At 44.3% G+C, this 27,593-nt stretch overlaps 1 protein-coding gene across 2 annotated transcripts in view; it reads right to left on the minus strand.

Annotated features, from left to right (window-relative positions):
* Window positions 1-6,101: 6,101 nt before the first annotated feature.
* map1ab (microtubule-associated protein 1Ab) overlaps window positions 6,102-27,593 on the minus strand; it is a 49,106-nt gene continuing 27,614 nt past the window's right edge. For both annotated transcript variants that reach the window (XM_028430414.1, XM_028430415.1), the window contains 5 exons: window positions 19,665-19,747; window positions 19,252-19,389; window positions 8,001-19,104; window positions 7,646-7,878; window positions 6,102-7,195 (listed from right to left, as the gene is read on the minus strand). In XM_028430414.1, coding sequence (XP_028286215.1) covers window positions 7,040-7,195; window positions 7,646-7,878; window positions 8,001-19,104; window positions 19,252-19,389; window positions 19,665-19,747 — 11,714 coding nt within the window. In that variant the 3' untranslated portion in view covers window positions 6,102-7,039. The remainder of the gene's footprint in view (window positions 7,196-7,645; window positions 7,879-8,000; window positions 19,105-19,251; window positions 19,390-19,664; window positions 19,748-27,593) is intronic.

Here is a 27,593-nt window from a genome sequence, read left to right on the forward strand (position 1 = left end):
TGCTCACACTCAGACCTGAGGAGTTTGAACTCTGCTCTTACTGAGTCCAGACACATAAGCCTGTTATTGCTCCATAAACAAAGCTGCTTGTCACTGATCAGCCACCCCCCGCTCTGCATCAGTCTTTCTCCTCCCTATAAAAACTCCTTGTTTCCTCTGCCTGTCGTCTTCTACCCTTTTTGTTTTTCCTTACCTTGCTTCCCTGTCTTTCCTCTGTTGCTCTTCTTCCTTCCTTTCCTGTCTCCTGTCCTTTTTTCCTTGTCTTCTCTCCTTGTTTCCTCTGCCTGTCCTTTCTCCTTTTCCCCTCCTTTCTCCTTGCCTTCTGTGCTTAATTCCTTTCCTCCTTCCATCTTTTTTGTTTCCTTTGTTTCCTCCCTTGCCTCCTCACCTCCTTTGCCTCTTGTTTCTTGTTTTGTCTTCTTATTTTTCTCTCCTTGCCTCCTTTCCTTACTTCCTGTTATTGTATCCTCTCCCCTCTTTGTTTTGCCTCTGTCACATCATTAACTTATTCTCTCTCACTTTGTTCTCCCTCATCATAAAATAGGACAGAGCGGTGAACTCGCCTCCTCTCTACCTCACCCCGGCTACCTCTCCCACGCCTCCTTTCTCCCCCTTCCTCTCTCCTCTCTCCAGTCTTCTCTAAACGGCTTTTAAGTATAGTGATGACTCATGCCTCCTCCTTTTTGCACCCATGCGTTGCCATGACGACTCCCCCCCAGATGTAATGAGTCCTTCTGAGCGGCGCTGGGTGAATGGAGGGAGAGAGGGGAGGAGAGAGAGACAGAGAGTCTGCAGACTCACCGGAAGCCAAAAGCTGATGTCATTCATGCTGTCTGGATGACAAGCTTCAGTTTCTACTTTCACACACTCACACAGTTTGTTCTGCTTTAGTACAAACAACTTTCATTTACAGCTTTCAGAAGACGGCTGCTGTCTGGCTGCAGGTAGTTTTGTGACCTTTATCAAATTGTCCTCGCTCAGGCTGCAGAATGAAATAACATTTCATTAACGCCTTCGGCTACAAACTGTTAAAGCTTAGTTTTGTGAGACTTAAATCGAAAACCAAGTGTTTCCAGCACAGGTCTCGTAGGGTAAGTGAGCACTGACCAGCAACACAAACACAAGGAGGGCACCAGAAGTATAAACATTTACATTTATACAAGAGAAGCTGAGAAGTACTGCAGGGACACGGGGAGACACTTATCACTCAGAGGACAGATGCCTTTAATCATATGTTTAGATGGAGGCAGACAAAGACACTTCTCCTGTAATGTTGGAACATTTTTACAGGTGTCTGTAAGAATTGACTTTTGGAGCGGCCTCTAGTGGCCACTTGAGGAACTGCATTTTTTTGCACCATATTTATCAGCACCAGAGGTTAAAATCCCCAACTTTTCCCATTCCAATCCTTCCATTACACTATGAAGAACAAGTAGACATATAGGTAAATCTATAGTAGATGTTATGTTGCAGTACAATAAGAGGTCATTATTATTATTATATTATTATCATTATTATATTGATGAGGCAGACACTTACGTCTTTCCTCAGGGATAAAGCTGAGTTTGATTCAGGCACAGGTGGAGATGAAGTAGGCAGAAATACCTAATCAGATAACTGTCACAGTGAATCAGCCTCATAAAATGATTATGTATGACAATGTGAATCAGCCTTTCTAAAACCACTTTGTCCCCTGTCTGTCCTCATTGTATGAATCAGCTAATGTTGAAGCGCTAGCCTGGATGTGGTGATGGTATGAAGTTCTGTTCCTGTTTGTTGTAGTGGCCAGAGTTATTCAGATCTGATCAAAAACACTTTTTATCTAAGCTTATTTTTATATATATATTTGCAAACTTAGGAAGTCACTCTAACCCCTTAAACGCTCGACTTCCATGACTTATTTGTACGACTAAATATAAATGTAAATACAGAGTCAGAAGTGGGAGAGTAACTATTAGTCGCGCTGATGAGAGAATTACCCTCATCTGGCAGGAAGGTGTCCAGTTAGTGCCACCTCCACGCCCACGTGCCATCCTCCATAACCCTCCTCAAAATGTGTCGTCATGGTAACCAGTGGAGACGTCGTTCTGCCTGGTGATGTGGCAGGCCGAGCAGGCTGAGCCTTTAGGCACTTCACCGGAGACCCAACAAGACATGGAGGACTGTAGGAAGGTGGGAGCGAACTCTCACAGTGAAGTCAGAGACAAGGATGGATCAGCTGCTGAGCAGGCTGCAGGGAGTGTGGTAGAGGTGTACATCTGCATTATTTAGGCTTGATTTTAAAACCCAAATTGATCTGTTCTTTCTCAGATGGTGATCTATGTGGGGTTAAACAGCAAAGCCTTTAGAGCTCAATGTTGGAAGCAAATGGATCAAACAAAGAAAAACGGGATCAAGCTGGACCCATTTTTCTGGCATGATTCACCCACAGTCAGTATCGAAAATGTGTTGTGAGCGGCACTTAATAGCCTGTAAAATCCAGGTGTTACTCACCTCAAGAATTGAGAGTGACTTTTACATACACACATTTTGTATCTAAAACTTAGCTTTACTCCAGTTACTTGCTATCGATAGCAGCCTTTCTTTCTCTTCCTCATTGCTCTAACCCAAAGTTTCATTAAACACACTTATTTAAGAGCAACACTTTAAAGAGCCCTGAGCACATTTAACTGGACACTTAACTTGTCTTTCTCCCTTTGTCCATCATCCTACAGTTGCTTTGTTGTCAATTGTGCAATATATTAGGGTGAAAATCTGTTAGCTCTTATAATAAAAACTAGCTAAATCTCATCATTTTCCTCACCTCATGAGCCGCAGGATCAACTTTTCGACACCTCGATAGATGATGGATACTTTATTGATCCCCGAGGGGAAATTCAGGATACATGACTAATAAGTACATACGAAAACAAATCCCCTGTAGTTAAACTGTCCTATTCATCCTCATGCTTCAAACACCCATAAATGTTCCCTTTATTTTTAGCAGTGAACCCCGTGGTCCTGTCAGAATCCTGCTGTTAAAGGTTTGAAAGAGCTGCTGAAACTGGAACAGAAGCTAATAGCTGTTTGTCCAGCGTGTGGAACTAATCACAGTTAATGAGAAAGCATTAAACCCGCTTAATGCTCTTTTTTTTTTTCTTTAGCTAAGAGCTCACACATTCACAGGTGAACCGGGAAATAATTGGTTTTCACTAAATTTGTTGAAATATGCTGCAAAGACCAGTTGTCTATTTCAACAGAGTTGGAACGAATATTAAAAGTAAGTAAATAAATAAATCAGCAGCCTCAGTTAGATTTCATGTACTTTTATTGATGATCACCAGGCTGTTTCCCTTTTACAATGAATCTGCAGTAGTTCTAGTGTTACCAGTTAGATTTAAAGAGACAGAGAGATACTGAATATTGCGCTGAGGAAAAAAAAAACATAATTAAGATTAATACAATGCAAAGAAAAAAAACAGAGAGAGAGAATCAAACAGAACTACCAATACAGCGTCTTCTTAACAACATGTTAATAGGGCAAACAATGAAAGCACAGCCCAGTATTATGTTACTGTAGTTCATTTCAGTACCAGTTAAGACAATTAGCATCTTTTTTTTTCAAATATACCTCTTTAAAATAGCATTATATTTTTATTATTATTATTATTATTGTTTCCATGTTAAACAATTACATTCAGGATTATAACTAAATAAATCACATGCAGAAAGATTAGATGGACGGATGTATGAGTTGAACTGAAAGATGCACTTTTTTTTGTTTTTCTTTCGGTAGCTTGTTTTTGTGTCATTTTTCACCTTGGCCACTAAAAATCAGCTGAAATGAGCGGGTACCACAGGACTTGTTGTATATATTTCAGATTTGTTCCAGAGCGATATGTACAGTACGTTAAGTGTACGTTTGTTGTTGTTGTTTTTTTAATATTACTGATGGTTTTGTTTTCAGTCTGCATGTGTTTCAAGTCATATTCAGGAAGAGGAAAAAGTTGCAGCTGCAGTTAGTACTATTTGTGTGTTACTGTTGGTGGTGGTTTCTCAGTCGCCATCTTGGAAAAAAAAACCTTTTTCTTCCTTTAGAACAGATTGTGTTGGTATCTGCTCGCCTTCTGTTCTCCCTTAAAATTTATTTGTGTCTAAGTTGGTGTGAATTTTTTTTTTTATTGTTTTTTTTTCTATTGTTTTGATCCAGCAGCGTTCACATGATAGTACCAACTCTACATTCAGAAAAATAGATCTCCTGTATAGTGCATTCAGCTTCTGTATAGCAGTCATACAGTTCAGTATTGTGTGATTCACAGCGTTCTACTAATACTTGGGCAACATCTCCAGGTCGGGTATTTGGAGTCTGCCAACTTAAAAACATCATTCACAGACAGTACAACGAGTCAGACCATCCAGACGATCCATCCACGTCAAAAAGCTTCTTCTACACATCCCAAACAGCAAGGAGGAGTGAGAGGGGGGAGGCATGTTAGAAACCTTCGCTGTGTCCTTCAGTTAATCAGCTCCCTCCACACTGTGGTGTGTGTGTGTGTGCATACTTGTGCGTTACACAGCTCTTTAATATGCATCAAACTCAGAGATTCTCCCCCAGCGGGTTAAAAAAAAACTATGTCTGCCTCTGAATCATCACAAGCATGGGATGCATATCAATGGATTATAATGAGACAGAGGGGAGGGGGAAAACAACATACAGTGGCAGCTTTCTGAGTCCGCCATCTTGGATTTTAAACTGAGAGAGAGAGAGAGGGCAGGCCAGAGCAGAGAGGCTTCAGACCATGAGGTATGAAGAAGTTTTAGGGGTTGGCACTGCAGAGCTGATGACATCGTCTTGCGTTGTGTGAAATTTGAGTCTGATTGAGGTAACTGTTTTTTATAGCTGGCAACATCCAAAAATGTTATTAATCGATCAACTTGTGGAGATCAAAGCCTCGCTCAGCGCCTGTCCACCTCTTAGCTTCACACTTCAGCAAAACAAAAAAAACTATAAAGCAAACGAACAATTAAATTTTACAATTAGATGTAAACAAAGAAAATCAGATTGCACCACATCACAACGTTGAATAAAACAAGCCTCTAAACTGGAAAATTAATTCGTGACTCAAATCATAAAATCTAAGGTGGAATATGAGCCCTCCTCTGGTCTGCTTTTCACACCGGACCCACAGACAACAAATCCGCGCTGAGTTATTAAAAAAAAACTAATATTCACACACTCTCAAAACTATTCCTAAAACATTCCTACTTCATAACTGCTCCCACAGTCCTGCTCCTCCTCTGGGTTTAATATCAGGTAGTTGCTTTGTATGAAGACGTCGCCCCTCGCCGCCAGCAAACGTCTCGTACATATTTAAAATATTCTATTAATGAAAAGTAATTTTCTGCTACTACACTAACTCTCTGTGCTTCTACTACGAACAACAACAACAAAAACTTGAATCTACGCCACCTAAAAAACAAAAAGTGCTTTCTTATTTGGTGCAATCAACAACATTCATGTTGGTTCGAAAGTTTCAGTGCTTATCTGGATTTTTAGAGCTCTGAAGTTTCAAAGTTTGAGCAGTGGGAGCTTCACTGTGCAGCTTAGTGTTAGAACTGATTGGTCCTCTGTTTTTTCATTTACCCTGGTTTCTGGCTTTGCTTCAAAATGGCCGACACGTCCTTGAAATATATGCCCCTCTCTCTAAAACCACAAGCTAAAGGCACATGAAAGAAGCCTCCTGTTTACACACTTGTCTTCATGACAAATAAGCCCAATAATGAACAAAAATATTGCAGTTCCCTCTGATGAGGGTGGGGGGGGGGGGGGCAAGCTTTCTTTGCTACATTTGTCTCAGGTCACTGCTCGTATTCGTTTGTTTCCATCGCTTGGTGATGTTGACGATGCGGCTGAACAGGAGGAAAATGACAGAAACCTTTTTTTTTCCGATAAAACCCGCTGCATCAGGATCATAACTTGCTGCATGAGCACAATATATACATATATATATGTATATATAATATATACATATATATATATATATATATATATATATATATATATATATATATATATATATATATATATATATAATTTACTGATATGAAACATTTAACCTATGTGTATACTGGAGTACATACAACCAACAAAGACTGTGATAAAGACTTAAAGAAGAACCAGCAGAGATATGATCGGAAACGCCGTCCCTTTGCCCGCCGCCTGTGGTTGTGTTCACATGACGGCCGAACAGTGTAGTAACACAGCTATCTCTACACTATGCTGCATTCCACAACTTTGAAGGCTGGCTAAAAGAAAAAAGGATTTAACCCTACGCAGTTCTCTCTGGAAGAGTCCGAGCTAAAACGCAAGCATCATGCAGCAGCTAAGCTGTGAGAAGCCGAGAGAAGAAAGAGTTCAAAGAGTGGGAACTTCTGGCACCTCCTAAAACTTCACCACAGACCACGAGAAGGAGCTTTTCTTTTTTTGTTTTTTTGTTTACATAACATCAATTTATGTCATTACTGAGTTAATTCAAACACTACTGTAGCGTGACTGGGATGTGTTTTGCCATGTGCACTGATGGGAAGAAAGCATCAAATTTCTATTCTTATTGATACACAATCTAAACACATAATTGGTCGCTGATTAATTAAGATGTCATTTCAGAGAAGTCTGTGAATAAGAATTTGTGCTTTGGCACTTTTTTTGGCCATATTTCTGTTAAGTCAGGACTGATTATGTTGGATTTATACCAGAATTAATATTAGTGCCAGTGTTAGGGCAGATGTTTAACTCACGGAAGAAAACAAACATATCATATGCGTGATAATCCCACTATCACAAAGCACACACCCAGACTGATTTCAGCTAACAGAATCTAGAGTGTCGAGGGCTGCAGCAGAATGCATTTGAGACTGGTGAGGAGCTTTGAGGAGCAGACAGTGCTGTTCGCTCAGGCTCTACCTCCAGATGACAAGGAGAGGGGAGGAGAAGAGGAGAGGAAGGGGGAGGAGGAGGAGGAGGAGGAGGAGGAGGCAGTGACTATGGTGAAAGCAAAGCTCAGAACTCGATCTTGCAGGCGGGGAAGGACTCGTCCTGCATGACGACGGTGCTGCTTGAGGCCAGAACCATGATGTTCAGGTCCTGCTGCCTCTCGTGCGTCTGCTGGTACCACTCGCGGGTCACCTCCGTGTCGTGGGTCGGGATCAGAGTCACCTGATGACGACATGAAAAGACAAAATGACATCACCTTCTGGCCTATAAGAGCCCTAAGGTGCTGCAGACACCATCATGATGCTTACTGACTAAAAACTAATGAAATTGGTGTAGAAGCCATTTGATGTCATTTAGTCTCTTGCTTCCTTGTGTCGCTCAGCATCTACTTTGGGTGTGTGTTTAAGTGTCTCCCCACACACACTGGGCACAGCTGAAAATGCTGCCTTTTATTCATTTTTGGGTCTTTGTTCTGTTTTCCTCTGCGGGCCAGAGCAGTCCACAGGCTGCAGGCCGGTCCACAAGCAGTAATTTGCCCAAGGCTGGTACAACTAGCTGGTTAGCAATAGACAGTTTAGCATCAGAACTGAATTTAAAAAGGAAAAGAAAATGCAGTATCTCAAAAAAGTCTAGTGTTAGTGTTAGTCTAGTGTGGAAATGGATCAACTGTACCTGTAGATTGGAGCCCCACTGAGCTTTTCCTTCGAGCAGGGCATCCAGGACTCCGCGGCTGGGCTCTCCGCTGCCCGGGTCATTCCCGCTCACTACATAGTAAGCGGCCCGCACCCTCTTGAAGAATTCCTGGTCCACATTCTTGGCACTGCAGTGGTTGGGCACATAGGCTAGGTCGACATAGACAGGTGGTCCAGGGGGGACAGAAGAACTAGTTTTCTGGGAGTTGTTAACTGGAAGAGAGCGAGTACACAAACCAACATAAGTTTGATGATGTAAACATCAGTTACTGTCTGTGAACAACTGTGTCAATCAGTCCTGGAGCTGCTTTGTAGATATGGCGTGTTGAACACACCTGGACTGCTCTTGACACCGTTAACCAGACCCTTCCCCGGGTTGAGGATCTCACTCCTTGAGCCTTGAGTCTCAGACATCTTGATCAGCCTGGAGCTTCTCTCCGTGTCCTTCCTCCTTAGTGAGGCTGACCGAGGTGAGGCGGAGTCCTTGGTCTGCTTCACCGGAGTAGAAGATCTCTTCCTGACCTCGCCCTTACGAGCAGGAGAGGCTGACTTGGGCTTGCTCTTTCTGAGCCCCTTGGTGGTCTTGTGCTCCTTCTTGAGTTTCTCTGTGCTGTTGTGATCGTTGTGGAGAGCCTCTGGGTCTACCATGCATACGTCCGGGTGGGGAGGGTGGGGTAAAGGATCCTTCATGGGGGTGGGGAGGGGATCGTGGGTCTTCTGAGATGACCGTGGTGACGGTGGATGGTGGCCTACTCCAGCTCCAGAAGCAGATTTGTCCACAGGGAGATGCTCAGCATCTTCGTCTGAGTCCAGATTTCCCTCCGCTGTTATCGACGGACACTCCTCAGTTTCTGGGGGGACGTCAGAGTCAGACTGTGAGGGTAAAGACTCGCTAACTGATGTGGGAGGTGTTTCCTCTCCAGCTAATGTCACAGCCAAACCAGATGACATTGTGCCAGGCAGCTGCTGTGTCCCCTGTCCTGCATCTCCATGGCAAATCTGAGTGTGGTGGCGCCTCTGCTTGTGCGACCTCCTCTTCACAGAGTGCTGCTCGTGCTCGTCCTCGTCCCCTTCCTGTGAGTGGTCACTGTGATCGTCCTCCTCACCCTCGTCGCTGGAGAGCTGATGAGGACTGGGGTTGATGAAGGATGGAGAAATTTCTCCTTTGCGGTGTTTATATTCACAAGAGGAGTATCCTTGAGGGGAGGCGGAGGAGGAGGCCGCTCCAGTGTCCAGGTCGGAGGGACGATCAGCCTTCATGTCTCCTCTGCTGTATGTTTCTGTGTGGAGCTCCTTCGAAGAAGACACGGAGGGACTGTGGACACTGGCCATCCATTCCATAGCTTCCATTGCTTCCTCTTCTTCATCTTCCTCCTCCTCCTCCTCATCATCACCATAGCCTGGAGGAGGGGCACTTGGGAAGTCATCCGGCCTTTGGAGAAGCTCCCAGTCAGATATACTGCTCTTTCTCCGTACCTCTAACCTCTCTGGGGGCTTTTCCAAAGAGCTTTCTGCCTCTCCGTGTTTCTCAGCTTCTACTTTTTCACTCAGCTGTGAGTCAGCTGTTGCTGTTTTCTCTTCTGTGCTGTCTTTACTCATCTTTTCCTCTCTTTTCTTCTCATCTTTAAGAGTGTCTGCCTTTTCATCTTTTTCTGACACCTGGACATCTTCCTTTGAAAGCGCAATAGTTCTGCTTTCCTCCTTTACCTGCGGTGTTTTCTCTTTCCCCTCGTCTGTTTTGAGTTGCTCTGTTATGGCACATGAGGTTTTAGTAGTTCCACTATCACTCACAGAAGTGATCGAGGTGGTCTCCATCACCGCATCAGGTTTAGGAACCACAGTAGTGGAAGTGATGGTGACCGTCTTTGTCTCTGTGTACTGCAGAGTACCGTCTGCTGCATGTGACTCGGTAATTGATGAAAAAGTCTCTTTTTGCTCAGCCACTTTGATTTTTTGACATTCAACACGACAGGGCAGGGTACTGTCCTCTGTTTCAAGTGTATCAGGCTCCTTGTCTTGCGCTGACCCTTGGGACCCCCTGTCAGAGGAGTCAGCCCTTTGGAGGGGAGAGACGTCAAAGCGGGCCTCTGATGAGGATGAGCTCTCTGGCGTTTTTGCAGGCTCTGTACTCTGTAGAGATGGTGCTGTGGTGGATGTGATCGTAGTTTCTAGCATGTGATAAGTATCAGTGACTGTTTCGGTCTTTGCAGAAGCACCTTGATCCTCAGCCTGCTTGGCAGTGGTAGAAAATCCTGAAGATGGTGGTTTGGTCTGGTCAGACTGGCTGGGTAAAGACACTTTTGTTGCAGGTTTTGCTGTCACTTCCAGGTACTCATCTCTCTGAAACCCTCCAAAGCAGGAACTCGATGCTGACGATGCTCCCTCTTTGGCAAAAGGTGCCTCGGAGCTTGATACTGTGAACGTTTCACCTTTGTCTCCCTGCTGTTGGCTCAAAAAGGCAGACATTGAGGCTGATGAGGAGTATAATGTAGACTGGTATGTTGAAGTAGAGTAGGTTAAAGTGGTGTGCGTGCATGCTGATGAGGTAGTTTCCTCATGTTTCACAGCAATTTGTGAGGTCTGCCTCTTCTCTAGACTTTCTTCTTGGGTGTCTCTTTGGCTGAAATATTTGTCATCACTTATCTTGGAGGCATCCGAGTGCACAGGGGCTTCTTTCTTGTCCTCCTGAAAGTTCTCACTGTAAAAATGATCAGTGGAACCTTCAAGTCTGCTCAATCCAATATCTGCATAGCCCCCTGTCATCGGAAGGGAAGGGCTTGATGCAGGCACAGAGCTGCCCATGAAACTGCCTGTGGACGTTGGTGGAGACATTTCCTTGGTCAAAAAGCTTGACTCTGATGACACTTTGTCTCCCTTTTTCTCTTCAGAGGAAAAAATATCTTCTGCAGATGAAAAACTCTTTTCTGTGGCTGGTTCAGGAGTTACATGTTTTTTGTCTTCCTCCTTCTGTTCAGGATGTTTTGGAGCATCTGCTGTAGCCACACTGCGTTCATGCATTTCAGGTGCACTTGGCTCTGGTGAAGGAGTGGATTTGCTTTCGCCTTCTTTCTTTGTCTCAGGAGTTTTGGATGTGGTGGTAGCAATAACCTTGTCCTCCTCCTCTTTACGTGGTTTTGGTTCCAGTGTTTTTGTGTCCTGCTGCTTGTCTGTCTCTGAGGCGTCAGCAGGTTTGCTGGCTGTTTCCTTTGACTCAGGAGTCTTTTTGTTTGAGTCCTCCGCCTCAGCTGAGCCACCATCAGAGTCACGTCTACATATTTCTTTTTCAGACTGTTCCCTGGCACCCTTTTCCATATCTACATCGCTCGACTCCTCCTCTTCTTCCTCCTCCTCTTCTTCATCTTCATCTTCATCATCATCAACATTGAAATCTTCCCCCTCTACGAGTAACCTTTTGTCCATTAGGCTCTCTTTTCCTTCAGGAAATGGAGCAGAGCTGCTAACCTGACTGTTGTCAGTTGCCAAAAGATTTTCATCTATTTCATGTCCTGATGCTGATGCAGTCTTTGAATCACTTGATGATTCTTCTCTTGCTAACAGCGAGGCTTGTTGGGGTAAAATGTCTTTTTCTGCAGGTGAGCGTCGGCCCGATGGAGAGCCATCCCCTTTGTCTTTGTGTGACTCTGCAGATTTTTCTTTCTCTGTTGTTTCCTCCTTTGTGAATTCTCCACAAATGCCACTGGAAGCCGAGGTCTGACCACTGAGCTCTGCCTGGCTCCACGAGGGAGACGGTGTTTCGTGTGTTAGGGATACGCTTGCTGATGGAATAGAAGCACTGGTAGAAGCTGCGTCACTTCCTCCTGTAGCGCCTTCTTCTTTCTCTTTCTCTGACCTTTCAGGTTTGTCCTCCTTTGGACTGAAAGAATATGACTCAGCAGCTTGGGACATTTTGTTGTCCTGCATGTCCATCGATGAAAAGCTCTTGTCTATGTAAGGTGTGTCTGCTCTGTCTTCTCTCTCACTCTCTTCCTCTTGGCCCTTCTCTCTGTCTTCATGTTTGGGTGAGCTGCTCCGGCTGTGGTGGCTGCTCCTCTCGCTCTCTGTGAGGGATGCTGGGCTGTAGTCGACTCTGCTGAAGGACAGCGGCTCCTCTTTGTACTGATCATCCAGGAGGAACATGGCTCCTCCAGCCTCCGTCTGACTCGTCCTTCTGTTATCATCGATGCAGATGTCAGAAGCAGTGTCAAACCCTAAAGAAACCTCACTTTCTTCTCTTGAGTCCACATCAGTTGGGATTGGCTTTTCGTACGGATCGTACTTAGACACACTAAGGCTTCTGGTGTCCGTCTCCTTCTCTGCGCTCCTTTCCTCACCGCTCTCCACTTTAGCTGTGTCAGCAGCGTGTCTCGCATCCTCAGAATCTTTGTCCAGCATGAAATATGCACAAGGCTGTGATAATCCCGGAGAGGCCACCTCTCGCTCTCCTTCCATCTCCCTCTCTGCTTCCTTTCCTGCTTTCTCATCGGACTTCTCTGTACTGCTGACTGCTGAGCTCTGTTTCTCTTCTTTTGTCTCCTCCACACTGGACTGGCTTTCAGTGCTTGACAGCGTACAGCTCCTGTCACTGCTGGATAGTGTTGACAGCACAGACTTTTTCTCAGTTGAGTCTGAGGCCGGGACACCAGACGGTGTTTCTTCTTTTGATGTGATGATATCAAAGGAGGGTTCTGGCTTGGCGAGCGGTGCAGGTGTGCTTCCTGTTTTCACAATATCTTTGTCTGCCTCAGGTGAAAGTCTGGATTCCTCTTTGACGTCTTCATCCACAGATGGCTCCTGCATTGTCAGTGTGGGTATGATCACTGTGGGCTGCGGAGGCACAGCTGGCTCAGTTTGGTCGCTTGTCTGTGGAGTTTGTGTTAAAGGTAGGCCCGCAGAGGAAATATCATGGTCCGATTTCCTCGGCTCCACCGACAAAGGTCTGGAACCTGCTCCTCCCATACAGATGTCTTCCTCCTCTTCATCCTCTCTGTCTTCGTCTGACGACTGAACCATGAATGCAGGTTTGTAATCTGACTTGGATGGAAGGGCTGCCTCCGGTTGTGTTGTCTGTGCAGGTTGTTTAATAGTTTTGTCTACTACTTTTTCCTGTAATTCCTCTTTCTCCCATTTCTCCTCTTTAGTGTGGTCAAAGTCGTACTTCTCTTTCTCTGTGATGTCATCCGCCGATGCGTCAGCAGCAGCCTTGTCTTTAATCACCTTTTCATCCTCCGCCGGTTTTATCTTCTCCTCTTTGAGGTCTGCAGTCTCGTAGGTGTATTCTTTTTCCTGCTCTTTTTCCATTTTCTCTTCTTTACTCAGCTCAGCCACGTGTGCGTCGTCTTTCTCTTGCTCTATCTTCTCTTCCTGACCCATAATGACCTTTGATTCTTTGCCGAGTTCTTTCTTTTCCTGCTGGATGTGGCCTGGAGACACACAGATGTTCTCTTTCTGCATTTGTACTGTCACAGTGCCAAGAGGTTCCCTCTCTTTCTGAGCTGCAGGAAGCTTCTGAGAGGTTTCTTCAGGTTTATGTTTATCCTCCACGATCTGAGCCTGTGGAAGATCTGCCTCTTTTCTATCATCCTTCTTGGGTTCAGACTCAAAAGCAAAATCTTCTTTTACTTTTTCCTCCTCTTTGGAGCTAAATGTTGGACTGTGCCTTTCCTTCTCAGGCTCCTGTTTGATAGATTCAGATTCAGAAATGCTCTCTTTCATGTCATCCTTTTTTTCCTCCTTGACTGTTCCAGCTTTAAAAGGCTCAGTTTCTTTTACATCTGCCTTTTGCTCTACAGCTTCTTTCTCTTTTTTGATGTCAACCTTTTGGGTTTCTTTATCCTTCATTTCCTCCAAAAGGTGTTTGCGGTCATCGATGCCAGCTTTTTCTCGCTCTTTAGTCTCCTCTTCAGCAGTTTTAACAGAGGATTCATCTATGTCCTTCTGCTCCTTCATAGATACAGATTCAGGAGTATCCATCTTTTCTTCCTCCTTCTCCTTCACCTTAATTTCAACATAAGTTTCCTCTTTTGGAGTTTCCTTCACCTCCTCCTTGATGATTCCATCCTTCTTCTCCTCATCTCTGAGGGACTTAAGACCATCTGTGTCTTTAGTTTCCATCTCTTTTGAATCAGAAACTTTAATTGTATCTTTTTCCTCTTTGACAGATACACCATGATCCTGAATTCTCACTTCTTCTTCCTCTTCGGACAGTTTGACAGTGAGCATTTCCTCCTTATCGGCTGTCTTTTCTTCTTCAATCTTTGATTCAACAGGACAGACATCTTTACTGCTTTCTTTCTCTTTAGCAGCCAAACTGACATCCTTCATGCCTGTTTCATCCTCTGATGTTTTGACAGCAGGAATATCTTTGCTCATTATTACATCCTCTTCCTCCATCTTTGCTGGTTTGGCAGCAGAAGTCACATCTTTACTCGCCTCCTGCTCATTTTCTTTCCCTGTGACAGGTGTGACAGTTTGAAGTGTTTCTTTTTTTGCAGATAAATCTTTGTCTTTACAAATAATTACAGGCTCCACCTCGGTAGGTTTAATGATGACAGCATCGTCTTTACTTTCCTGTGGTTGTGGTTCTTCTCCAGCTGTTAATTTAACAGCAGAGATTTCTTCCTTGCCCGCCACTTTACCTTTTTCTTCTGCAGCACTTAATGTGATAGCACCAGTATCATCTTTAGTTGTGTCTTGTTGCGGTTCTTCTTCAGCCTCTGGTTTAACAGCAGAAATGTCTTCCTTGCTTTTAAGTTTGTCCTTTTCTTCTGTAATGGTGACCTTAATATCTGTTCTTTCCTTCTTATCCTCTTCTGTAGGAGGTTTGAAGGTGTAAATATCGTCCTTCTCTGTCTTACTGACAGGAATATCCTTGCTCTCTTTTTCCTGCTCTGTAGTTGACTTGGCTATGGAAATTTCATCTTTGGCCACTGTTACATCTTTCTCGTCCTCCTTTGTGAGGCTGATGGTTGAAATGGCATCTTTACAAACATCTTCTTGCTTTTCTTCTTTGCTGACTTTAGCCACAGTGACGTCATCCACCTTTTTCTTGGCATCCATCTCTTTTTCGTCTTTCTCAGGGATGGTCAAATCATCTTTCTTTGCTTCTTCTGTAACAGGTTTGACATCTGAAGGCTGGACCTTTTCGACCTCTTTCTCTTCAGTTTTCACAGAGCTGATTATAGAGGTGTCACTTTTTGCTGTCTCTTCCTTTTCCTCCTCTTTTAAAATCTTACTATCAGACACATCATCCTTTTTAACCTCTTTATCCTCACCTTTGATTTTCAGGTTAAAATCCTCTCCCTGTTTTACCTCTGAAACAGTTTCTTCCTCTTCTTCTTTTCTAATTTGGGCTGCTGGAGTGAGGTCTTTTTCTGGCTCATCTTTAATGACTTTATCTACAGCGACAGTGCCTTTGACAGGTTTAATATCATCTTTTACTGCTTCTTTCTCTGCTCTTTCATCCATGATGGACGTAATGGCCGAAACGTCTTCCTGGATGACAGATTTCTGTTTCTCCTCATCCTTGATTTGTTTTTCTTCGACAGTGTCGTCCTTTTCCCTCTCCTGTTCCACCTTGGTGACTTTAACTGCAGAGTTATCGTCGTGATCGTCATCATCTTTCTTGTTATCATTGTCGTCGTTATCGAGGAAACGACTCTCCCTCTCTGGTGATTTACCTGGTGCAGGCACTTTGGGTTCTTTGTCTTTGAATTTGTCATCAGTGTCTTCAGCAGGTTGTCCAGAGGAGATGAGGGAATCCCTCGCTGTCACTGATTGAACATCTGGTAAAGATGCAGTAACAGCAGGTATCGTTTCTGCTGGTTTTCCTTCGTCCTTTGGTGGTGCTGAGGTGTCTTTGATTGCTGGAATATCTTTTACGTCCTTTTCAACTGCTTTGTCCAAAGATTTTGCAACATCTACATCATGTTGATCTTCTTTCTCTTCATCCTTCTTTTTAGTTTTGTCATCAATGGTGACTGTCTGGGGAAGCTCCTCTTGTTTTTGGAACTCCACCGGCGACTGTCGAAGTGGAGACTGAGTGGCGCTTGAAGGTCCAGACTGTGGAGGAGAAGCCATTTTCACAGTGATATCATCTGGACTGAAGCAGCGCTCTTCGCTCTCTGAAGTTACAGAGTCTGAGCCAAAAGGTCTCGTCGGCACAACAGATGAGATATCTTTAGGTGTGACTGCTTCAGTGTTTTCCTCTTCAACTGGTAGGTGTGTTTTGATGTCTTGTACAGACTTTTCAGGAGGCAGTAAGTCTTTCTCTTGACCCTGTGTTTGGAATGCAGCATAGCCCTCTTGGAGTTTTTCAAGTGAAATGTCAACATTAGGAGTTTGGTCTTCCTCTTCTTCCTCCTCTTCCTCTTCCTCTTCTTCTTTGGGAGCTTCAGCAGCCTTTGCAGCTGTCTTTACTTCTGCAACAGGCAGCTGTAAATCATCAGATGGAGACTTGACCTGTTTGTCTTCTTCTAGAGAAGGTGGTGACAGAGTTTCGGCAGAAAGTGGTGGCTCTTTGCCTTGGGTAAGGTCTGGTGAGGCTGACTGGAGGACCGGGGTTTTGGGTGGTTCCTCAGCAGAAGGTGCTGCAACAGATGCCATAGATTGATCTTCGGCAATAGAAGTAGGAAAGGACGACACTTTGTCATACTCTGTGATGGATGTTGCAGAGGACACGTGCTCCTCTTCTGCCAGAGGAGCAGTGATGATGTTGGTGAACACTGATACTTGCTCTTGGACACCTGGAATAAAACTTTTCTCGGTCATGGCTGCAGCCTGCATTTCCCTCATGCCATGGATGTCGACAAAGGAGCCTGTCTGATCAGGAACAGAGACGTCGTAGGCGCCGACGTCGTATTGAAGGTGTGGTATTCTCTCCTCCGCCTCCTCGTGGATTTCCTCGTCAGAGATGGTCTGTTCAGTCTCAGAGTAGCCGGGAATGGTCTCATCTTGGATGTAAGAGATGGGTTCAGCTGCAGCAGCGCCTTGAGCTACTGAGGTTATAGGAGCAGTGGCTCCTCCTACATGTGATAGGTAGCCTTCTTCTTCCTCCTCCTCCTCTTGATCTTTAGCTGCAGTCAGAAAGTCACTGGTTTTGCTTTCAAGTGTATCTTCAGGTCTGACCTTTATCTCTTCATCTGCTATGACATCTAAATCTTCCACTTCCTCCAGTTCAGCTTTCTCCACCGCCTCATCCTCTTCCTCCTCTTCCTCTTCCTCTTCCTTTTTCTCATCTTTGGATGGAGTCATCTGTAGCTCCTCTTTCGTCACAACCTTAGCAGACAGTTTTTCTGATTTCTCCATTTCTTCTATCTCATGTTTCCTGTCAAGCCCCTCGTCCTTTACCTCCTTCCACTTTGATTCATCTTCGTCTTCACCTATTCCCATGTCTTCTTCCTCCTCTTCCTCCTCCACCTGTGTTTTCTTTACCACAGCCGGGGCCTCTTCTTCCTCCTCCTCCTCATCCTCATCCTGCATTGCTGCTCCCTCATCTTCAAACTTTTGAGCCTCGTCCATTTCTCTCCTTTGTGCCGTCTCTTCGTCGTCAATTTTGTCTTTGACCTCTGGTTCCTCCTCTTCAGGGGACTCGGCTCTAGGCGGGATTTCAGAAATGGCTTCAGTCTTCTCTTGAATGACGGTTTCTGCTGCTGGCTCTGATGTCTCCTCATTGTCTGGTGGCTCCTTTACAGCCACGACTTCAGCTTGTTTCAGGTCTTCAAAATCCTTGGTGAGGTCTTCAGGTGTGGAAGGAGCAGATATGCCCTCAACAACTCCGTTCTGTACCGGTTCAGGTTGAATAACTTCAGCTTTTGCCACCTCTGCTTTGGGTTCAGCAGGTTCAGCCTTTGGCGCCTTGCTCTTTCCTGTTTTAGCTTTACTTGACACTTTAGCTTTGTGTAAAGTCTTCCTCACCTCTGGTGTGAGTGGTTTCAGGTCAGGCTTTGTAATTTTCCTCAGCTCAGGTTTGGACGTGTCCTTCTTCTTGTCATCTTTGGACTTCGAATCTTTCTTGTCGTCTTTTTTAGCAGAGTCATCTTTCTTCACTTTCCTGGTTTCTTTCTTTTCCTTGTCTTTTTTCTCATCCATTTTTGACAGTCGTTCCTTTGAATGCTTTTTCAGTGACTTTTCTTTCAAGAGCTTTTTCTTTTCGGGCACTTCAGTTTTAGTTTTCATAGTCTTGGTAGGCTTTTTCTCCTCTTTTTTCTCGGTTATGTTTTCCTTCACAGAGTCGCTCTTTGCCTCTGTGGTGGCTGACACGTCATCCTGTCCCTCAGTTTCTTTCTTCGAGACCTTTGCAGAGGTCTTGGGAGATGATTTGAGACTCTCTTTGCTGTCTGTTCTTTGCTTTAACTTGGTCTGTTTTATAACAGAGGGAGGAGCTCCTGAGGCGATGTCTTTTTGTGTAGCTACGGGATAGCGCAGGTAGTCAAGATGCTTTAATTTTTCTAGGCCCTCTAAGATCTTGTTTTGCGGGGCATTTCCCGGGAAAAGCACTCTGACGATCTTTTCTGTGGGGCTGGCAGGAAGCCAGACGACTAAGGCGGTGACTGATGTCAGGTAGGGCACAGATATTTCTCCTTCTTTACCGTTGGGCAGCACAATACCAGTCTTGGCCTTGCTGTTGCCAGCCCACTTCTGCATTAAAAACTGCATCTCCTTACTGTCTTTGACAGGGTTGAGAATATACATATCTAACCTGCCCACGCCCATCTTGTGGAAAAGAGTAATGGGCTCAATAGTGTTGCTGACCACTCGAAAGAGAGGCTCCGGCTTGATTCCTAGCTTGTTAAGGTACTGTAAAGTTAGCGAGGCCTCTTCAATGCTGCGTTTTACTTTGAGATTTGATTCTGGCATACGAAGCTTCTCTGGCACGTTAAAGAACACAACACCTAGTTCAGGGGAAATCAGGTTCTTCATCCAGTCGCTGTAGTTGGTGGAGCCTTGTGACTGCTCCTCATCCTGCTCTGCTATCTTCCTCTGAAGAAGCCCATTGATACCTGGGAGATTGTCAGCGCCAATGTGTGTGAGTAAAATCGAGTCGATGCGGTCCAAGTGACGGACCAGCTTCCAGAAGCACGACTTCCGTTCTGAGCCTCCGTCCACTAAGATGTTGAAGCCGTTCACTGCAAAGAGAGCAGAGTCTCCTCGCCCGCCTGGAAAGATGTAGCAACATGGTTTGGACAGTTTCAGGAAGCCTCCAGAGGTGGGAGGCTCCAGGAGGTCAAAGGGTGAAGGGACATCGACAGTTTCAGAGATGTACTCTGTGAACTCTGTGACGCCCTCCATCTTGAGGAGTATGGGCTCAGGGTTTAGTTTGTATTCCAAGAACTCCCGCAGGTTCTGCTGCTGTCCCACCGAGCTCCAGCCCACCTCCCCGCGGCAGGACACAGTGAGTGTAGCCTGCTGCTTGGGGGCTGCTGTGCCCAATAATTCACTGACCTACAAGAAAGACACACCCAGACATATCAGTCAGTGATAGCACGCATAAAGTAACGCAGTTAAATGTTTTACAAGCTAGATTATAACCAAACCAAGAAACCATGTATTCAATGTGAAAGTGTGAAGTAGAAAGTGTAGGTGACTCACCCCAGGATCAGTAAAGATGCGTGAAAAGGTCTGGTAGGTGAAAACCCCAGTTTGAAGCAAGAGGCTTCCGTGATCTGAGCTCTGGCCACTTAAGACCAGAAGCTTGTGTCCTGCTGAGTCTGTGACTAGAGCTTGGATCTGGGACATACAAAGAAAGAGGGAAAAGATGGGGACAGAGGAAACATGGTTAAAGTGCCTGCATCACTGTGTCAAGGTTACCTAAATTTAATATAAATGTCCTGAAAATTGTCATCTGTCTAGGTCCAGGATTATACTCCCTTGTGAAAACAGATCTGGACTTGGTGAGTTTGCATTCTCCTTTCTCGGGGTCTGCACACTTTCCCTGGTTGTTATCTTTTTTATTCCAGATGTGGGTAGTGACAGACTATACCATCAAAATATGCTGAATTTACCTCTGATACAACGGTGTCTTCTGACGGGTTAACGAGCACCACGGTCTCTAGGACATCACTCCTGTGGTGGAGAGTCCTTTGTCCTGTAGAAGGTAGAAAAAACTGTTATTAGTTTTTAACGTTGTGAATAAGCTAACTCTATTGAGGCCTGAAGGCTGGACGGGGTAAACAGCTTGACTGACACTGATGCCAGACATTCAGCCGTCTGGCCTGAAGACATCCTGGATCTGGACGGTGTCCAGGCCTGATCTGGAAAACCTGTTTGAGTCAGAGAGATTTACTATGCTGCATCCCTGCATTGTATGTGGGACAGTCCCTATATAGACACAGGCAACCCAATTGTGCATTAAGAACAAAAGTTGGTAAAGGAAATGGGTCGCTAATGTCTGCTGGGTGAAGTTTAAAAGTAAAGCGTAACACCCACGGTCAGATGAATATGGAGGCATAAACATATGTACCGGTATATGTTAAGGGTTTGGAGGATTTGTATCTATAAGAGAAAAGACTTGTTCCACACATCCTTAGCTATCGTTTCAGAGGAGATGTAAAGCTGTAAATTCCCCTTTGTTTCAGCACAGATTAGGCATCAGAGAGGTCCAATAATAGAAGCATCTCAGTGACTCCACCATCCACCGGGGACTAGCAGCGCCTCCCCTGGGTTTGCGGTGCTATGCTGTCTTTTTTTTTTTTTTTTTTTGCAGTGTAGGATGTCAACATATTTTTCTATGAAAGGCCTCTGATGTGAAAATGTAAAAATATCTAAGAGGAGGATCATTGACACTCAATAAGGTAATCAGAAATCTGCGAGTCAGTCAGAAGGAAGGAGCGCTCAATAAGTAGCTGTTATATTACAGATGATAATCAGAGCCATATTATCTGCTTTCAGCTCATCTATTTATGCATTCTTTATTAAACTAAAGGGTGTTAACATAATGGTGATTCAAAAGAAAATCTTGAGTGCTCAGATTTTCCTCTTTTACAGCAAACTGTGACATTTGAAGAAATGTCAGAAGTTCTTTCCTTTTTCTGTGATTCACATAATGAAACTTTTCAAAGTGACACAATTCAGAGCAAAATCTGCATTTTTTAAAAATTAATTTAATTGTTTTTCAAGCACCTGCAAAAGCAACACCATCCATGCTCTGTGGCCCTCTGCAGCCCTAACATGATCTGAAAGCATGTGTCTGTTAAAATAACAGATACATTACTAAATTATATTCACATATTCTTTTTTTTTTTTTAAATAAAAATTAATTTTAATAAATAAATAATTAAATAAAAAGGGCCTCTGAACGCCTATTTAGCAGTATATTCTTAATACAATAAACATTTAGAGAGCATCACTGAAACGATCTTGAGGATGTGGCTCCCTCTGTTGATGTTACCATAGCAACACACTGACATGTTTTTTTTTTACACTGCAGACAGCATCACTAATGTGAGTTAGGAAACAATGACCGCTGGAGACTGAAGGACTGCTTTGATGGCGCCCCTCACTGTTTAAATGAGGATGCTGGGACAGCAGTCAGGAGGAGTTCTGACACTTCAGCAGATCTGCCCACAGACGTGTCCGGTTTCACAGCGCGATGACTAAGCTGCGAGGGTGAGCCATGATTTGCAAGTTCATTTTAGATGCTTCCAACAACAACAACAACAAAAGCAGCACACATCACTGAGGTGAGGCGGCCTCCACGATGCGGACACTGGGGACACCGGCGTCATCGCCCAGCTGAGGTATGAATTTGTGAATGTGCTCTCAGAGGAAGGAGGCCCACGGAGACAGTGTGTCCGTTTGAACTGCTTGATGTGCTTTTCTCAGGTGAAACAGAAGAGGAGAGACTGCATTAGCTGCTGCTGATGGCTGCCTGCAGGGTGACTGCCTGCTGACACTGCAGACTGGTACAACAAGATACCACAACAACAAAGACACTCTCAGTCTGAACCCCGCTGTTGCTGCCGTTATACCCCCGGGAAACATCAACGTCTGAGAGGACTCACTGTCACTACCACTGCAGGCTGGAGGGCTCTCAGCTCAGGTTCACTTTCAGTCACCACTAATGGACACGAATCGGTGTAGGTGCACAGACAGTTTAAAAGGTCCTGTAATCCTATTACAGAGATAGATATGAGCGGCTGCCCATCCTGAATATTGCCTTATAATTGCAACAATAATAACTGATAATTGTGTTTCAGGATGGAAGATGTGAAGTAAGATGATGAATTTTGAAGTGTTAATGTCCATCTGGCAGCCTGTCCTCACCAAATAGAAACATCCATAGCTGAGAACTGAAGCCAAAAGCTGCACTTCCACTCTGTGAGTGGCTCTAAAAGTAGGTAAATACTCACAGTTTTTTATTTTAAGTACAGTATAACTCCATTACATGGCGACTGAAGTCATAAAGAAACTTTTTTGTATGCTTATCAAGTCTATTTTCTTAACATTAACCAAGTTAAGATTACCAAAAACCAAAAGTTCATGTCAGATTTATAGACATCTGTGTAACAACAAGGTTTCCCCTCCTGCAACAAATGTAAAGTCCAGTACAGCACTTTCATAGATTTATACTGCACTGCATTTAGGCCAATCATTGATGTGGGTGTGTTGTGTTGTTTTATCACAGCCTGCATTTGTGTTTTCCACCACATCTTAAAGCATATGTTATTATGGACTGTGCTTTATAATATGATTATGCATTCAGTCTGTAGTAAATGCCAACAGCTTTGAGACTATATCCAACATCACCATACATTAGGGTAGATATTAACGTTAACATTAGCATATAGATAGCTAGCAAGCTCTGTGTCAGTTGGAGGAAAAACCAAAGGGCTTCATGGGTATTTGTACAAAACTCTAATTTCTCTGTCATCTTCTGTCAAAAGCACAGAAGTGCACCTGCCGTGGCATTTCTGCAGCCACACTGTGGACTGAAAATGTGCGCATCTACATATCTATACCGGACACTGAGGATGTGAACTTTGTCGACTCACAGAATGATTAATGTTCTCAGCCTGAAGAAAGCTGCCAAAAGTGCAAAAGTGATGGATCTTTTAATGATTAGGGCATGATGGGAATTCTCTCAGACATGCCTTGATTAAACAAGTACACACACACACACACACCAGCATATCAGCCTTTTTTCCGTCTGTAAACACCAATCCTGAACACCAATCCTGAACACAACCTTCAAAGCGCGTGTGTGTTATTCCAGACAAACATTTATCCCACAGTCTGTGTGCTAACTTGTATTTGTAATAAATAACAAGGCTGCTACTGGAAATTACAACTCAGCGATGTGAGTCACCCTTGCAGTGCATCCACTGAGATCCAAACAGTTCGAAGCTAAAGCCTCCTCAGGCAGGCCAACGTCTGCTGCTGCCTGTTTAAACAGCCCTTTAGAAGAGAGTGATGTTCAGCCAAGTTGCCCTCATCTATTCATCCCCACGGTTTCCCTTTACTGGCGTCTCAGACAGAGACGAGGCATCACCCGATTATCACATACACTGACAGTTTGAGCATCTCACACTGGCTAATCATTGCTGCTAGTTTAAAAATACCGTCTGTGAAGGCTTTACTGCTGCTGGAGGCGTCCTGCATTCTCTGTCAGCTCATCAGCTCTTCTTATCACTTCTGCAGGACAACTCTTTAATATGTGCTTTCTAACATCAAAGCGGTGCATATCATTAGCATGCCATCACACAGTTCTGCAGTTCACCGAGTTCACAACAACAACATTCCCATTTCTTTAAAAAAAGATGTCAAGTTTGTGGTATTTAGGAGTTTGCACGTGTCCCAAAATGACACATCAAACAGGAGCAAACATATGTTCCTGTTGGGGGACTATTTTCAGATGCGGACTAATACACACTGTTGCTTATGTGCCGAGACAAAGTTACAGCTCACATGTGCACAGCTATACCCTCCTGTGGGCGGTTGCAGTCAGTTGTCATCATGGTAGTTAAAAAAATGGTGGAGAAGCTTCTTAATTTATTGATATAACTAAAATTTTTATTTTAAACCAGCCACCCGTCAGCTTGTCAGCTTGTTACCTACCATATTACATATAACGCAGCAGCAGGCTGTATGAGAGGCTGAGTCAGCGTCGTGTCCTAAACCTGACCTTGACCTGCATTTTTTAAAGGCTCCAGTGGTTTAAAGAAACCTTTAGTAACCCATCAGGAGACATGTGATCTCACACGTCTGCAATGATCCATTTTCTTGACTAAAATAACTTTGGGTTCAGAGAAAATGCTAGATGTCATCTGCCCCGCTTCCGTCGGTTGACTTGAAGATCTTGGGAGTTGAACTCCTCGTTCCCTCTCGGTCTCTGCACAACACTGTTCGTAACAGCGAGGCCCAGAGGAAGGAAGGTCATTTGTCTGACAGGACTCAGTGTTTCTGCTCATTTCGGCTCTTCCTCGGCTGACCCGCTTGATATAAATATCCACGTCTGAACTCCCAAAACGAGAACGCTCTGTTTAAAGGCGACTAAAACGGAGCGCTGATCGACCGAGGCCCAGCCGCTGCGCTGCTCCAGATACCATGTTCCACATTTAAAGTGGCCAGGGGGATGGTGAGAGGAGGGTTCAAGGAATTTTAAGACAACAGGTAAATGAAGCAGCAGCTACTTCTAGAGAGGCTGAATCTAACTCGGTTTAGCTCGCACGGCATGAGATCATTTTGTTTCAACAAGATGTCAGTACCACACAGAGCTGAGAATGATTCAGGAACTGCTTGTTACATAAAGGCCATAATGTAACAGCAGCCAGTCTACATGCAGCACAAAACCAATAGCACAGACACACACAAGGTCAAAGCATGTAATCTAATTTTTATCCTGACATGATTAACGACAAGGTTAAATGTTACACCTAAATGATCTGTTCATGGCATATATGGAGCTGTGTGTCAGTAAAAAGCCTGGTTAACAGTCCATCAGGACTCGGTGTAATAACTGGACAAAGACTGAGGACAGTGTCAGTTTAACTGAAACATCAACCACCCTTGAACCATCCTTGACTTTCTATAGATTATGTGGTGACTCCCTGAGGCAGAGATTTTTTTAGAGAAGCTAGAGATCAGTTTACATGACGCATCAGAAACACCTACATGGTTCTGCATGATGTCGAATAATAACAGACTAAACTACAAACACAAAACAAAAACATCAGCTGATGCCATGCAGGTTATTTTATTTAAAAGCTATTTAAAAGCTCTTTAATGCTTCCAGCTGCATAACAAATATGTCAGTTGGTTTAAAAAGTATAAACTACGCTGCCACCTAAGGAACAAAAAGTCCTTGGACTACTGATGGCCCTTTAATGCATCGTGTGATGTTTCAACAAAACCACAGATTGATGTCTTAAAATTCTGCAAACAAACATTATATTTGCTGCATCTAGCCACACAGTGACCAAACGTGAGTAAAAACACACCCTAAAACTGCAATGAGGTTCAGTTTAAAGAGATTTCTGCTTAAATATTTTGATCCAAACATCCTGTTGCTGTAAACACTATGCCTGAAGTAAACGGTGTAAAATAAAGTCAGAACATCATCAGTTTAATGAGGGTGAACTGATGCCTCGGGATTTGTCTTCATATACCCGTCACATGAACAGAGGTTGATTGAAGCCGACATCAAAAAGTTATTACCCTGTTCTTAATCTCATTCGCCTAATGTGAGCTCATTCCTTCCCGAGGTGTGAGTACAATAGTCTGAGCTCGGAGATAAAGTGGGTGTGAAGCGGGATGGAAAATTAAAGAAGCCAGTGCAGGTCCTGTTCTTTCTCTCTCTCTCTCTCTCTCTGGGCTCATTTTGGAGCTGTATCGTCCCCGAGCAGTAAGGCCATGCATCAAAGCCACAACACCCATCGTCTGTTTGGGTCTCAGCGTGTTGGAGCGACTGCTGAGTCACTGATGCAGTCTGCAGTGCACTGAAACGGAGCTCTGAAATATCCAGAGCTCCACCCAGTCTGAACAGCTCTGCTGCTAGTTACACCAGTTACTGAACACACACGCTGTCCTTCCAACCTGTTGTTTACTGTGTTTAATCATGTATGTGAGTAATCAGGATTACGTTGTTACTGTAATTAACCTCTGCTGCGTTATTTAGCATCTCTTCCAGAAATGACGAGATCCACCTCCCCCGAATTTCCAGGTCACAAATCTGTTCCTTTAACTAAAATGAGCACCACAACAGGAAGCCAGAGTCTTAGTTCCTGATGCTAATCCTGGTCCTGTGACCAGCAGCAGCATGAAGTGATTGGGCTGCTAAGCCAGATAAAGGCTGTCTGCCAGTAACAGTTAGCCGAGACGTTTGTATCGAGGAGTTAGTCCAAATGTTCGGTAGGTACAGTTGAAAATATGAGGCATTGACAGGTTTGCAGGCTAAGATGTAGGTACGGAAACAGTCAGCGGACAAATCTACCTTTCAACATTTTTGTTGTTATGCACGGGAGTGCCAAAAATGTCTGAGCCAAGCGGCAACCTTCGGGGCTCAAAGCGGAAGCCCATGCGGAAGTGTCAAAACTTGTAATTCACGCTGCAACAGCTGGGGGTTGGCTCCAAAAGCGAGTAATTTCCCATAGACTCCCATGTTAAAATGGCCGATTTCACAGCAGAAAAGAACATGTTTACGGCCTGGTACAAAAAATCGCTGTGGTCTCAGATGATAGGTTCTCTTCTAGTGTCAATTGTAGGGGGGGTGAATTTTTTTACAACTCACTCGTTTCAATTGTATTCGGACTTAAAATTACGCCTAATTATGGGCGTTGCCGCTTGAGTGACAGACAGTTGACGTATCACAGCGTGAGTTTCCTGCTTCCACGATCGCCCGCCCCCCTAAACCCCGCTCGTGCCCCCCCTCTTTGTCCATATTCGGAGTTTTAGTTGACGTGACGCTGCCAACATGGCGGCGGTCATCACGTCCCGGAACCTCCCACTGAGACTCAAAACAGCTCTTCAGAAACAAACGGGTGACGTCACGGAGGCTCTGTCCATAGTTTTTACTGTCAATGGTCTGAGCGCATTGGAGCGAATCATCACATCCAAATCTGAGGCCGTGGTGCTCAGCCAGAAAAGGGTGGAATGTCATCTCTAGGTTTTTTCTTCTTATAGTTGGGGAGTTTAAGCATTACAGGGTCTTGTTCCTGAGTGAGGCAATAATGGGGCAGGAGATCAATAGGCAGACTGCTGCAGTGTCCACAGCAACAGAACCGAGAGCTACGGGTAGAGACCAAAAGAGTGAGATCACGAATACACTGAGTTTCCTGCTGAACTCTCCCTGAGAGACAGGGACATGAGCTACTAGGTCATCTGAGGTGCTGGGAGTACAGCCACAGCTCCTCTGTGATGACAGGAGAACTGCAGTTCACCCAGTGGCCACTAGAGGATGGCTCCAAACATGAGTCAATCCCCACAGTCCTCCATATTAAAAATCCAGTTTAAGAGCAGAAATAAACACACACACATCCATGACAACTGAAGCTTCAAAATAAATCACACCTTTTTTGGCATTAAGGATATGGTTGCATTGTTTTGCTGCTTTTTCCATATTCAGATCAACTGGACATTAGGTAAACAGTGAAGCTTTGAATCAGCTGATGGGATGTTGATGTCATAAAAAGTTTGTCCATCCTAATCTGTGTTTGTCTGCATGATGGCTGATATTTTACCTTTTATAACAGCACTGGCTTGTGATTTTCAGTGACCAAAACAAAGGGAAACCAACCTCTCCCTTTACCTTTATCAATCTCTCACCCCTTTGATGTTTCAGATTAAAAATCAACGCAGTCTGTGGGAGTACATCTGCTTCGTGCAGGGTATCATGTAAACAAATAAAAGGTGGAGTCAGGGAGTCCACACCATTGATCTCTAAACTTTGATGTATGATGCAGAAAATCCTTTGCAGCATCATGGTGTGGAGTCCATGA

This window comes from Parambassis ranga, chromosome 19, assembly GCF_900634625.1.
Source record: "Parambassis ranga chromosome 19, fParRan2.1, whole genome shotgun sequence".
In the NCBI taxonomy this organism is placed as follows: domain Eukaryota; kingdom Metazoa; phylum Chordata; class Actinopteri; family Ambassidae; genus Parambassis; species Parambassis ranga.